General features: G+C 43.7%; 1 protein-coding gene and 1 long non-coding RNA gene across 3 annotated transcripts in view; one reads left to right on the plus strand and one right to left on the minus strand.

Annotated features, from left to right (window-relative positions):
- Positions 1 to 6,802: 6,802 nt before the first annotated feature.
- The window catches only part of ROPN1 (rhophilin associated tail protein 1), a 31,807-nt gene continuing 24,026 nt past the window's right edge, over positions 6,803 to 14,583 (minus strand). For both annotated transcript variants that reach the window (XM_006078543.3, XM_006078544.3), the window contains exons 3-6: positions 13,705 to 13,822; positions 12,273 to 12,434; positions 7,516 to 7,691; positions 6,803 to 6,999 (exon numbers count right to left, since the gene is read on the minus strand). In XM_006078543.3, coding sequence (XP_006078605.1) covers positions 6,933 to 6,999; positions 7,516 to 7,691; positions 12,273 to 12,434; positions 13,705 to 13,822 — 523 coding nt within the window. In that variant the 3' untranslated portion in view covers positions 6,803 to 6,932. The remainder of the gene's footprint in view (positions 7,000 to 7,515; positions 7,692 to 12,272; positions 12,435 to 13,704; positions 13,823 to 14,583) is intronic.
- LOC123333617 lies at positions 9,811 to 12,019 on the plus strand. The gene is made up of 2 exons (XR_006551015.1): positions 9,811 to 10,756; positions 11,894 to 12,019. It is a non-coding gene; the product is annotated as an uncharacterized LOC123333617 (long non-coding RNA).

The following is a 14,583-nucleotide window of genomic DNA, read 5'->3' on the forward strand; positions in this document are numbered from 1 at the left end:
TTGCATGTTCTGAAACTCAGGATTATTATTTTTTCATTTATTTTTATGTTTGGCTGTGCTGGGTCTTCATTGCTGCATGTGGGCTTTCTCTAGAAGCAGCGAGCAGGGGCTACTCTCTAGTTGCAGTGCACAGGCTTCTCACTGTGGTGGCTTCTCTTGTGGAGCCCAGGCTCTAGGTAGAAGGGCTTCAGTAGCTGTAACCCAGGACTTACTTACTCCAAAGCATGTGGAATCTTCCCAGTGAAAGTGAAAGTTGCTCAGTCGTGTCCAACTCTTAGTGACTCCATGGACTATATAGTCCATGGAATTCTCCAGGCAAGAATACTGGCGTATTCCTTCTCCAGGAGATCTTCCCAACCCAGGGATCAAACCCAGGCCTCCGGCATTGCTGGCTGATTCTTTCCCAGCTGAGTCACAAGGGAAGCCTAGAATCTTCCCAGATCAGGGGTCAAATTGACATCTTTGTACTGCAAGGCAGAGTCTTAACCACTGGACCACCAGGGAATCCCAAGACTCAAAATTATTCAGAACTCAGTCCTTTAAGCCTAATAGGGAAGTTTAGGTCCCTGTAGTATCATGGTTAATGACTCAGCTTGGTCTAGGCCGTATTTTGTAATTTAGTACCTTGGACCAATGACTTTTTCCAGTTGGCTCACCTCTGAAGTGTGAAAGTATTTGTCCATGTTTAACCATGTTTCAGTTTATAGGAAACCATCAAAGTTGCAAAGTATATGAAAATCTAAACTAAAAACACGGTTAAGATTTGTAGCCAGGAAACAAGAATCAGCTCTGAACTGAATAATAAATTAAAGCTTAGAAACATGAGCTCAGTTCTGCTTGGAAAGATCTGAGACTGCTGTATTGCTTTTCCTCAAGTCATTCGATGACTTCTGTAATTATTTCTAACACAAGGGTTCTTAACTTTTTGAGATCCTATACAATTTTGAGACTTTTCTAGAAGCTTTTAAATTTTTCCTCAGAAAAATGCAAATGTGCACATTTATGAAACATTCTTATACAACATTATCAGAGACATTCAGGAGCCTCTCCAAAAATTTCAGGTTAAGAATCCCATTCTTACATGATTCAAACTCAGCTTTCCACACTTGAGTGTCCAGCAGCTTCTGTTTCCGGGCCCTGGGGTTCTTGGAAGTTTTTGGTTAATTGGGGCTAGAGAGGTGCCTGATTGAACAGCATCCAGGAGAGAGGGGGCATGGAGCACAGAGAAAGTGGAATTGAGCCATAATCTTTGCATTTCCTACTGAGGCTTTAAATATATCTGCAGTCTTCACTTTAATCAAAATAGCTTAATTTAGGAAAGAAAGAGCCCACTTTTTTTGTTCCAAAAAATCCTGGTTTTATTGCTTCCTGAATGTTGTTCTTTTTAAAGGAGACATACAAACCATATGTTACAAGGGTCTAAGTTAGACAGCTTAACTCAGGTCATGCTAGGATTCAGATATTTCTGGTCACAATAGGAAGGGCAGTGGGATGGATCTGAAAAGGGTCTATTGGCAGCAATGACCAAGTGGGCCCCTCTGGAATGATCTCCACTAGGGAAGTTACACAAAGTAGTTGGTCTGGGACAGTGTGTCAGTTTGAAGGTCAAGGTTGTGATTTTACAACAGCACAGTGTCAGTCACTCATTGCCTACAGCCCCTATGGATTGGCCCTCACCCTAGGAGAGAAACAATAGTGATCAAAATGCTAAAAATCATTAAAGTCTCTGTAAGGCATTGTGCAGAGGCTGGTGGCACCTCATCCGTATGCTTTCAAAGGTTGCTTATTGTGTACATCTGTAACTTCCTACATAAGAGCTTTTTATTTTTCTGGAGTAAAAGGAGCAAGCTCAGGCCATGAGCTGGTCAAGCTGTTAATGCCAGAAAGTGAATGCCTCTTAGCTGATGATGGATGGGGAGTTTGCTCAGCCCTCAGGTTGGGTAACAGTGAGGCATGATCTACACTGCCTCCAGAGTCCTCCAGGGATGACTGGCTTGGTAACATATCTCTATTGGCTTTCTTCCTTTCACCATCTTACGGTCTCTACTCCCCTTCCACTATTCCTGGGATTGCCTCCCAAACAAACTACATACATTTAAATTCTTGTCTCAGAGGCTGTTTCTGGGGGAAGACTCCATACTAAGATAGTCACTGTGCATGCAGGGCAGCACAAGTGTGGAACCAAACAGACCTGAACTCAAATTCCTTCTTACCAGTGACAATGAATAACTTAATTTCCCTAAGACCAGTTTTTCATCTATAAAACGGGGATAATAGCACTGACTCTGTAAGGTCAGGTCATAAAGAAAAAATTGAGAATGTCTGTAAAGTGTTGGGCACAGTGCCTTGCACATAGGAAGTGCTTGATAAATGCTGGCTGTTATCATTAATGTGTACGTTACGTATGTGTACGTAATAATGTACGTTATGTACGTTAATGTACATAATGTGTACATTAATGTGTAATGTAATATTATCATTAATGTAGACGGAAAGGCTGTTTTTCACCATTGGGGTGACGGCTGCCGCAGGTTAACTCGGGAGATGCGCTGTAGATGAGATGTGCTGTGCAGATGTGCTGTGTCCCTGATGAACGTCTATGGTTTAGTAATATCAATGCCTTGGAGGAAGCATCACCGCCGGGAGCAGGAGAGGAGGAAAACAGCAGACACTAAGTGGTGGCTTGGAAGGCGAGCAATGGACTGTGCCCCACCGGAATTGCCAGTTGTGCTGAGTCTCAACTGTCGGCTCTAGTACTACCGATGATTTCATGTCTGTGTTCAGGATTCACTTTGATGGCTGAGGTTTCATTAGCCTCACTCTTCAGGGATTATGCGCAGGACTACTGAGGTTTAGTTTCTAATTTCAATCTGTTACCTCAAATGTACAAAAGATCTTTTAACTTTTATTATTCTATGAACTTGTTGTCTTAGGGTCTTTCAAACTGGGGCTGTTCCCTCAGCTCCCCTTCACTCCTCACTGCCAGGCAAGATCATATTTAAAATTCTTTGATCACAGTGAAAGAGAAATAGAGAGACTGAGGCAGGTTAAAAGATGTCAGTCACTCTCTCAGTCAGTTCAGTTCAGTCGCTTAGTCGTGTCCGGCTCTTTGCAACCCCATGAATTGTAGCACGCCAGGCTTCCCTGTCCATCACCAACTCCCAGAGTTTACCCAAACTCATGTCCATCGAGTCGGTGATGCCATCCAGCTGCCTCATCCTCTGTCATCCCCTTCTCCTCTGCCCCCAATCCCTCCCAGCATCAGGGTCTTTTCCAATGAATCAACTCTTCGCATGAGGCGGCCAAAGTATTGGAGTTTCAGCTTCAGCATCAGTCCTTCCAATGAACACCCAGGACTGATCTCCTTTAGGATGGACTGGTTGGATCTCCTTGCAGTCCAAGGGACTCTCAAGAGTCTTCTCCAACACCACACTTCAAAGGCATCAATTCTTCGGTGCTCAGCTTTCTTCACAGTCCAATTCTCACATCCATACATGACCACTGGAAAAAACATAGCCTTGACTAGACAGACCTTTGTTGGCAAAGTAATGTCTCTGCTTTTCAATATGTTATCTAGGTTGGTCATAACTTTCCTTCCAAGGAGTAAGCGTCTTTTAATTTTATGGCTGCAATCACCATCTGCAGTGATTTTGGAGCCCCCAAAAATAGGCACTCTCTAACCCTGATTAATTACAGTGCAGGGTTTCACCTGCAGTGCTTCAGCCTTTCAAACAACCAAAGGCTCTAGAGTGGCTATAACTGATGGGTCACTCTGGCTGATGGCAAACAGCAGGGAGAATTAGTTGTTCCCTACCCCCTGCAGCGCATTTTCTTGGCAAAACTCTATTAGCCTTTGCCCTGCTTCATTCCGTATTCCAAGGCCAAATTTACCTGTTACTCCAGGTGTTTCTTAACTTCCTACTTTTGCATTCCAGTCCCCTATAATGAAAAGGACATCTTTTTTGGGTGTTAGTTCTAAAAGGTCTTGTAGGTCTTCATAGAACCGTTCAACTTCAGCTTCTTCAGCGTTACTGGTTGGGGCATAGACTTGGATTACTGTGATACTAAATGGTTTGCCTTGGAAACAAACAGAGATCATTCTGTCGTTTTTGAGATTGCATCCAAGTACTGCACTTCAAACTCTTTTGTTGACCATGATGTCTACTCCATTTCTTCTAAGGGACTCTTGCCCACAGTAGTAGATATAATGGTCATCTGAGTTAAATTCACCCATTCCAGTCCATTTTAGTTCACTGATTCCTAGAATGTCGACGTTCACTTTCGCCATCTCTTGTTTGACCACTTCCAATTTGCCTTGATTCATGGACCTGACATTCCAGGTTCCTATGCAATATTGCTCTTTACAGCAGCGGGCCTTGCTTCTATCACCAGTCACATCCACAACTGGGTATTGTTTTTGCTTTGGCTCCATCCCTTCATTCTTTCTGGAGTTATTTCTCCACTGATCTCCAGTAGCATATTGGGCACTTACTGACCTGGGGAGTTCCTCTTTCAGTATCCTATCATTTTGCCTTTTCCTACTGTTCATGGGGTTCTCAAGGCAAGAATACTGAAGTGGTTTGCCATTCCCTTCTCCAGTGGACCACATTCTGTCAGACCTCTCCACCATGACCCACCCATCTTGGGTGGCCCCATGGGCATGGCTTAGTTTCATTGAGTTAGACAAGGCTGTGACACCACCCTTATGGCAGAAAGTGAAGAGGAACTGAAAAGCCTCTTGATGAAGGTGAAAGAGGAGAGTGAAAAAGTTGGCTTAAAACTCAACATTCAGAAAACGAAGATCATGGCATCTGGTCCCATCACTTCATGGGAAATAGATGGGGAAACAATGGAAACAGTGTCAGACTTTATTTTTTTGGGCTCCAAAATCACTGCAGATGGTGACTGCAGCCATGAAATTAAAAGACGCTTACTCCTTGGAAGAAAAGTTATGACCAACCTAGATAGCATATTGAAAGGCAGAGACATTACTTTGCCAACAAAGGTCCGTCTAGTCAAGGCTATGTTTTTTCCAGTGGTCATGTATGGATGTGAGAGTTGGACTGTGAAGAAAGCTGAGTGCCGAATTGATGCTTTTGAAGTGTGGTGTTGGAGAAGACTCTTGAGAGTCCCTTGGACTACAAGGAGATCCAACCAGTCCATTCTGAAGGAGATCAGCCCTGGAATTTCTTTGGAAGGAATGACGCTAAAGCTGAAACTCCAGTACTTTGGCCACCTCATGCAAAGAGTTCACTCATTGGAAAAGACTCTGATGCTGGGAGGGACTGGGGGCAGGAGGAAAAGGGGACGACAGAGGATGAGATGGCTGGATGGCATCACTGACTTGATAGACGTGAGTCTGAGTAAACTCCGGGAGTTGGTGATGGACAGGGAGGCCTGGCATGCTGCAATTCATGGGGTCGCAAAGAGTTGGACACGGCTGAGTGACTGAACTGAACTGACCCCCTGCAGGTGTGGCCAGATGACCACAGGGGTAAAATTCGTTTCAGCCCTTTTTATTGTTTCACTCTAGGGCCTGTGGTGACATCCCATCACTATCTTCTTTTACTTATTTAGATACTAATGGACAAAAATTTCCCCAATTCAGTAGAGAGGTGCATGTATTATGAAAAAGGCAACATGGTTTTTATACAAAAACAACTTTCAAGAGGGGATGGTGTTACAGATAGAAAGGCAACCTGGGCACACCTGGCCTTAAGAACAATAACCACACAGCCTGTTAAATTTGTGGCTTCCTGGGAGAAAGAAAAATCTGGTAACCTTGTCAGAAGGTCTTAAGCTCATGCAGGGAGATTTTCCTAAGAGGGTCTCATTATATCGGGATATGGTGTCAGCACCTTAATGTGGAAACTTCAATAATCATCTCTGAAATGCTTTTTAATGCCTCTTAAGGCGCTTACGGAAAAGGCAATGGCAACCCATTCCAGTACTCTTGCCTGGAAAATCCCATGGATGGAGGAGCCTGGTAGGCTGCAGTCCATGGGGTCGCTAAGAGTCGGACACGACTGAGTGACTTCACTTTCACTTTTCACTTTCATGCATTGGAGAAGGAAATGGCAACCCACTCCAGTGTTCTTGCCTGGAGAATCCCAGGGATGGGGGAGCCTGGTTGGCTGCCGTCTATGGGGTTGCCCAGAGTCAGACATGACTGAAGCGACTTAGCAGCAGTAGCAGCAGCAGGGCGCTTACATTAAAGTGGTTTTAAGTTCATGTTTTATCTTCACTTTAGACTGTGAGCTCCTTGAAGGCAGAATTCACATATGATTTATTTGTATATGCCCAGAAGCCAGCATAATTCCTGGCTAGGGTTGCCAGGTGTAGCAAAAGAATAAAACAGAAATTACTAAAAAAAAAAAAAAAATATATATATATATATATATATAAAATTTGTCCAACTGAGTGTTCTGTATCTTACCTGGCAGTCTTATCCCTGGCATACAGCTAGCCTCAATAAACATTAGTAAGTGAATGAATGAATGAATGAATGAACTAGCATCAAAACAACAAATGGAGAAATAAACTGGTAAAAATGTGGATTGATCATGTAAAGGATGCTCGTGTAAATTATGCCTAACAGTCACAAAACATCAAAACTGTGTCTGGATAACATTCCCCCTCTGAAAATCTGACAGCCTGGCTTTCACTCGAGATGTATTTTCTATCCATGCTTTATCAGTGACTTTACAGAGTGTCCATGTGGGAAGAATACTAATCTTCTGTTAATCGAAGTGTTATGTCTCAACAACTCTACATCTTAATTCCACACATTTCTGATTTCATATGTTTGCCTAATTGTTTATTAGTGTGTACCAGTTACACAAGAAAATTGACTTTGGATGGTATATGGGGTTCAGTCATTCTGAAGCACAATCATCTCTGTATCTTCCTTTAAAATTGCCAAAAGTGTGCTTTTATTCCAGCCGAACCCTGGGGTTTTGGGTAAAGTCATTCACCTTGATTAAACCATCAGGACCAATACTGTTTGGGAGAAAAAAATTGGGGTGTTAGTTTATTTAATATGTAATCTTAAGAAAGACAATATATGAACAACTCTCTCCCTCCAACTTAATTCTGCTGTGGCTCCTGCCCTCATCACCCTCTCTTTGTCTGACCTCTTGTCTGTCTGTTCCTCCTCCACCCCGCCTCCACCACGGGTCAAACCTGAATGTGAGCCAGAGACACTTGGAGGGCTTGCTGAAGCACAGGTGCCTGGTCTCAGCCCCAGGGTTTCTGATTTGATGGGCTTAGGGTACAGCCTGAAAAACTGCATTTCTAACACGTTCCCAGGTGCCGCTGCTGCTGGTCTGGGTGGCACTCTAAGAGTCACTGTCCTATACCATTCTCTCTCTTCCATTTCCCCTTCTCTTTCTGATCCCTATTCACAACATTCCTCTGTTCCCAGAGCTGCATAATACAGTAACCTCACTATGCCTTGGTCTGCTGGATTTGTTTTCCATATACGCTTTCCCCTCCAATTGCTAAATGTTTGCTTACACTTCCTGTTCAATGTAGTTCAGCATTCGACTGACGTGTGATGCTGAGATCTCCCCATCCACTTCAGCGATATACGTGTAGAGAAACTGGAAGGTGCTGAATGGGATCCGGGGAGGGCCACTGTCATGGTCCGATGATAACACTTCACACACTATCTTGAGAGTTTTGGCAATGGTCTATAAAACCAGAAGGTTAAGTGAGGAGAAGCTCACTACTCCACGCTAAATTCCTAAGATCAGTTTAGATATAACAAAACAAAAACCTTGCTCTCATAAAATTAAGTGGGGATGATGCAATATTCTGGAAAGCTTGAATTTTTTATGCTGAATGTCAGTGAACTCAATCTCAAAATATTGAGTATCTACTGGGTGTCTTTCTTTTTTTTTGTTGTTGTGGCAACCCTATCTATTCACAAAATAAGTACTTTAAAGAAACCACAGCTACCATCTCTATGGAAGATAATGGTTAGAATATATAAACAGCAAACCCTCTTATCAGAAAGGTAAAATCAAACTTAGGTCAAATGAATTCACTTATAGTAATAATAAAGATTAGTTACCTGAATGTCCAAACAAATGGTGTGAATCACTAAAGTCCTCCAAGAGTAAATGTTAGAAGTAAATGGAGAATCTTCGGGCTGTGTTACTATTTTATTTCCTTTATTACCTTTCTTCTCCCCATATGATTTTCTTAAATCACTTGCTTCTCATTTTGAAAATATACTCACCTCTGTCTCTACTGGGTGTCTTTCTATAATATTTCCTTTCCTTTCTTGGTGGGAGGGATACTTTCAAGGAATTAAGTTTATAGACTGTTGAATGCTTTAAGACATTTATTACCTTAATGAGAATAACCTCACTTAAGGAGGGGAATTTGATTTTGCATCCTACAAAATTAGAATAATTTCTTCTGACTTCTCTCTGGTCTTAGTTCTAAAGGGCTGCAGTGATTAGGACAGCTTATCTACTCCAGAGAGACACTTGGAGCCATGCCACAGGAGGGGGGCAGGCCACTTCCATTTACTCTCTGTCTCCTGCCCTTGGGAGTTCTCTCCTGGAGGCTGTTGTGAAGCGGTGTGTGAGGCAGTGTGCCAGGTGCTTCGACAGAGGAGGGCGGGGGGTGGGCACACAGGAGGCTGGTAAGAGGTTGTCAGAGGATGGGAGGGCGTGTGCATGACTTGAGGTCAGCGTGGCAGTGGTTTTGGGTAGATTTACGAGCATGTGTGCACGAACTTCACAATTCCCATCTATAGCTCATCCTCTGTGTGTGTTTTTTTTTTAAACTCTATTGCCCTATTGCTTTTGTTCTGTAGTCCTCTTCCTACAGCCTCATCCAAATTGGGGTGCTGTTATGGACTGTGTTATGTCTGCCCAAAATCCATATGTTGAAACCCTAACCCTTAGGGTTTATGTGATTGTATTTGGAGATGGAGCCTTTAAAGAGCTAATTACGTTAAAAGGAAGTCATTAGAGTGGACTCTAATCCAGTAGGTCTGGTGTCCTTACAAGAAGAGGTTACGATGCAGAGAGAGAGAGACCAGACTCATGAGTGCAGAGACGGACGACCACATGAGGAAGAGGGAGACAACTTCCATTCACAAGCCAAGGTGGTTCCATTTACAATCTTGATCTCAGACTTCCAGCTTCCAAAAAATATTGCTGTTGTTTAAGCCACCTAGTCTGTGGTACACTGTTATGGCAGCCCTTGCTTTCTGCCTCAAACATCTTTTATTGATTATTCAAACAACAGACCTTCAAATTCTATTGCCTTCTTAAGATTTTCAAATATTTAATAAATAGATCAATGGATAAGAACTCTCTGGACTGGAGCTTTTTGGTAAACTTAAATAAGCCTAAAGTAAACAGAGATCTGGGCTTCCCAGATGGCTCAGTGGTAAAAAAAAAAAAATCTCCCTTGCAATGCAGGAGACAGAGGTTTCACCCCTGGGTTAGGATCCCCTGGAGAAGGAAATGATAACCCATTCCAGTATTCTTGCCTGGGAAATTGCATAGAAAGAGGAGCCTGGCAGGCTACAGTCCCTAGGGTAACAAAGAGTCGGACATGACCTAGCTACTAAACAACAATAAAAACAGAGATCTGCATTCTGTTGCACAAGTTTTTTTGGTCAGATGGGGGTCCACTCCATAAAGATAACCTTTAAGCATCTTGCAAGCCTCTTTTTAAAACTCAGAGGTGAAAGCCTCAGAAAGTGAATTATTTGCTGACAAAACATGCCCTTCCTTCTAGTGAACACATCACACAACCTCCTCTTGTATATAATTGGTCTCCGTGGAACAGGAGGTTGAGAGGTATTCTAGAGGAAGAAATGCTCTAAGGGAAGAGGAACGCATGCTCAAAGGGAAGTGTATCTGCAGCAGTTTGAACCACGTGTAGATTCAGGGAGCTCAAGACTGGAGTAAATGTACCTGCTTCCTAAAATTCCTGCCATTAGATTGTCTGTAAGTAGGGGACTCGATTTCCTAAATGGCACGGATATCATGGCTGACTGTGAGTTGGCAAAGCAAGAATGCAATTTCTGGGCTTGCCTTGAAGGATGTATAGATTAGCAAGAACGCACCCCTCCTCCAGATGGTGACACCCCGACCTCCCACGTTTAAGTTCCCAGCAACAGTCCCGCATGAAACAAAGGGGTAAAACGGGATGGGCTCCTGGATTCACAGGGCGCCCTTTATTTATGGACTGGACCTGCAGGTGGACTTCAGCACTGGGCGCCCTTGACATAAGGATACAGGACACAAAGTCAGACCCCCGTCACCGCTCAGAATTGGTGGGTCCACTGCTATCCTGGGCCAGGCTTGAGGGTGTCTCAGTGGAAACCGAGAAGGTGGAACAGAATCACAGGATGATAGAGGCCAAAGAACCTCATGGAACATTTACTCAAACCTCCTCGTTTTAGCAGGGAAGTAGAAACATCACCTCATGGGTTTTTTTCCCCTGGTGTGGGAGGCAGCCATATCAGAGTAAACCTAGCAGCTGCAAAGGGAGGGTTGGAATTTGGTTTTCCCAAGTCATTCTAGGTTACTGTGAGGCGTGTGGATGAGAGGACTCAGACACCTCCAAGGTGGTGGGCGGCTGTGACGTGGAGCAGATGAGGGCACTCTGGAAGTGACTTAAGGAGGCCCTGAACACCAGGGAGAATGGAGGTTTGCCGGTTGGGGGACTATTGTGCCGTGAGAAAGAAAAGACCAAAGGCTTCAGCTGCACAGCTAGCACCACACAGGTGAGTATTTCCATGGAGATCAGAGATGCTGGAGAGGACCAAGGGAAGTGGGAACCCTCCTACTGGGTGCTCCGAGATCCCAGCATCACCCCTCCCCTTGAACACTCAACTGCCACCTTGCAGAGAGGAGCTGTGAGGAGAAATCTGAGAAACTGAGTAATTCACCTGAAAGCTGTTTTTAGTTACTGCAGCAGATGAAAAACTCCTGGGTTGGGTTGAATCTATTCTTTTCTTAATCCACTCTTCATGGGTAGGGTAGGTGCGGAAAAGCAGGATTAACTACAGAGAAAGTACATTTCCCCCCTCCATGAGCATCTGTGAATATGGCGTGAGTAAGCTTGTGACCTTACGAGAATTTAATAAAATGTATCATTTTTCATTTTTCCTCTGTGATTTTCCCCCAATCCATGGGGCTATTTCCACAGAAGTGTGGCAGTGCCCATTGGCAACTCATTTGCCTCTGTTGCTGGGAATAGTTTATTCATTGCATAAGAGTGCTAGGAAAGGCCATGAAAAAGGAAAAAACCCAAGAATGACCTCTTCTCTCTTCCTCTCTAAAGAAATAATTATGCTGAAAGTTGAGCAGAATCACAGGAAAAGTTGGACTACAGTATTTCTGATAATTTTCTCACAAGCACAAGTGTCAAGTACACATACTCAGGATATTTGAGAAGGAAGAACAAGATTGTATTTAGATATACTGAATGATTCAAACTACCTTTTTTGTACCATTTGGTTTTGGCAGAAGTAATAATTTTCTCGTTAATTTTTAAATTTGTACGTATTTAAGGGATTTTTAAAAAATCATTTTTCTGACTCATTTTCATTTGCTATTATAATAGTGTTTAACAAGAGTGAGTCCACATATAATATGATACCTAAAGCTTTTAAGTATGTTTCTTTGAAATGGGAAAATGGCTTTTCCAATTGTAAATTCAAGTCAAATTTGGAAAAGGCATGAATTTGTATGAACATCCTGCATCCATGGTGATGTCATGACTATGAATCTGGAAACAGCCTCGTATCTTCTTTCCTGCTCTCTTATCTCTGATTTTTGTATCCAATTATGCTTATCATACAGTAGTTTTCTATAAGGCTGTATTTATTTTTTAAAATCTCTATTGTTATATCTTCTAGGTGTCTGAAACCCAACTGTAAGCCAATCTTCGTCTACAGCTGGCTCTTGCTTATCTTTAGGAACATGAATGGAGGGAGTGGAGTGGCAATAAACCTAAGTGAAATTAATAAATAATCCAAAAACTGCATTTTAGTCAACTTCTCCCCAGAACCAGATGACAGCTTTCCCTGCTCTCCTCCCCATCCCTGCTTCTGGCTAACAAGCAGAGAAATAACCTTAATTCAGAGAGGAGGGGGAGTAGAAAAGAAGGGGTAGGCTCCTTATCAACCCTGGAGAGTTGACTGTGTGTACTACACCGCCCCCTCCCCCCTCCTGGAGACTGTCCAGCCCCACAAAAGATTTTCCCTTAAGGAACAAAAAACGTTAAAGCTAACTTACAACTCCAAGAGAGCTACAGGCAAGGGCTAGAAACTTCAGCCACTCAATTTCCTCCGTGAAGCGGCCCACATTCATCACACTGTTAAACAGGTCAGTTGGGAGATTCAGCACCTTCCACATCTGGGCCAGCTCATCTGCATGGACAATCAGTCTGCCACCAACCTGCGGGGCGGGGGACCGACATGAGACAAGGAATGAGGGGTAGGAGGAGAGAAGGCCCTGAGGACACCTGCCAGGGCAAGGGCCCTGTTCTCCCAGCATACAGCAAGGGGTGGGGGAAGGTGTCAGGGGTCGGCAGGGACTCTGGCAGTTCTCTTTGCAAGGGTAGAGAAACGTTCAGCCCAGTGAAGAACGTTCTGATATATAATTTAATCACTTGAACTTCAGGTATAAGAGTTATGGGGAAAACATACATGTATATTACACTTTAATTTTTTTCTAGGTCTTTTATTATTTGCTGTTTCATCCCTAGGTTGTCCCTATAAGGCAGAGAGGGCAGCCTGAAAATGAAACCAAGGAGTAGAGAACTTGTCTGGAAACACTAATTAATGGTGAAACTAGAACTAGAACTAGATGTTAAATCCCTTGCTTCTAGACCCCACTGAGTTCTTTGTACTAGACTCTAAATGCATTGCTTTAATATGGGGTCTATGGTCTGGATGGCTGATGTTGCTTGTTCCCAGGTGCCTCGGCTCTCTGCCATGTCCACTGCACAAAGTGCTTGGCAGTCAAGAGGAGAAGGGCACAAGTGGCTAGTTGTTAGCCAACAATACAATAGGGGTGCAGATGCCCCAGTGAAGTACTACTATGCCTTCCCTGGTCCTCTGATTCCAGTGAAATGCTAAACCTCTGGGACCAACGCATTTGGCTAAGTCAATCCTGAATCACCTCAAACCTGTATCCTAAAATGAGGTATGGTAGTGCTAAATCATATTTCTTGGGAGTTGGCCAAGCTGCAAGTTGTCTTAGGACAGACCCTTCTCAACCAATCCCAGGACAGCTCCCAGGATGATATGGCTGTGCAGAGAGCCTAAAAGCAAGGCTATGCTGGCACCTGAGATAACTGGGGAACTATAATATGCCCCTCTCCAAACTCTGATTGGCATCATATCTGGACTTGATCAGTAAGGAAGACACTGTCAGGGCATGTGGACCTGCATTTTCTAGAGAGAAGGAATTCAAATTGCATTGAGACCCTGACAGTTCTGGCAGCTTCAGGACAATGCGGAATGACCCAAGTGACAAGTCAGCTTACAGCCTATTTCAGCATCTTTCCTATTTCCACAAGGGAAGATTTACTCTCAGTGCATGCTTTAGTGAATTTTAAGACAGTGCCGAGTGGCCAGCTGATAAGCAAGAGGACTTTTGTCTGCACCCATCCAAACTCAGTATCACCCCACGCTCCTTATCTGCACTGCCTGTTGGCACTTACCCGGGAATGCAGGATCTTTAACAGCTCCGGTGTCAGTTCAGCCCAGTTAGACAAAGCCACTCGCTCAGACCGCTCTCTTACTGGAGGAATCTCTCCACGGGACATAGCCCCAAAATAACTACAAGAAAAAAAGGGGTGGGGGAGCTTCAGTGGCCTCTGGCTGCTTTGGGAATCCCTTCTCCTCTTTTTTTGATGGTAGGGGTGGAGGAAAGAACATTTATTAAGTGGCTTCTGTATGCTAGATGGACTTCCCAGGTGGCTCAGTGGTAAAAAAAATCAACCTGCCAAGCAGGAGATGCAGGTTTGATCCCTGGGTTAGGAAAATCCCCTGGAGAAGGAACTGGCAACCCACTCCAGTATTCTTGCCTGGAAAATCCCATGGACAGATGAGCCTGGTGAACTACAGTCCATGGGTTGCAACTAAATAACAACAAATATGCAAGATGTTGTTTTTAGTTCATTTATGTACAGGAAAACTCTGAATGTGTTGCTGCTGCTGCTAAGTCATGTCAGTCGTGTCTGACTCTGTGCGACCCCACACACGGCAGCCCACCAGGCTCCCCGTCCCTGGGATTCTCCAGGCAAGAACACTGGAGTGGGTTGCCATTTCCTTCTCCAATGCGTGAAAGTGAAAAGTGAAAGTGAAGTCGCTCAGTCATGTCCAACTCCTAGCAACCCCACAGACTGCAGCCTACATGTGTTACTTCACACTTAAGGTATAGAGATGGCTTAGGGAATAAGTAGATTTGTTTTTCTCTAAGGATGTGGAATAACCAACAAAAGTTTGGTATGAAATTCCCTGAAGCATAGTGGGTCTGGGTACTTTTTTGTCATTCTCTTCTAAATGTTTTACATTTATGTGTGTACATGCACAAAAAG

The sequence above is a fragment of the Bubalus bubalis genome, chromosome 1 (genome assembly GCF_019923935.1).
Source record: "Bubalus bubalis isolate 160015118507 breed Murrah chromosome 1, NDDB_SH_1, whole genome shotgun sequence".
In the NCBI taxonomy this organism is placed as follows: Eukaryota; Metazoa; Chordata; class Mammalia; order Artiodactyla; family Bovidae; genus Bubalus; species Bubalus bubalis.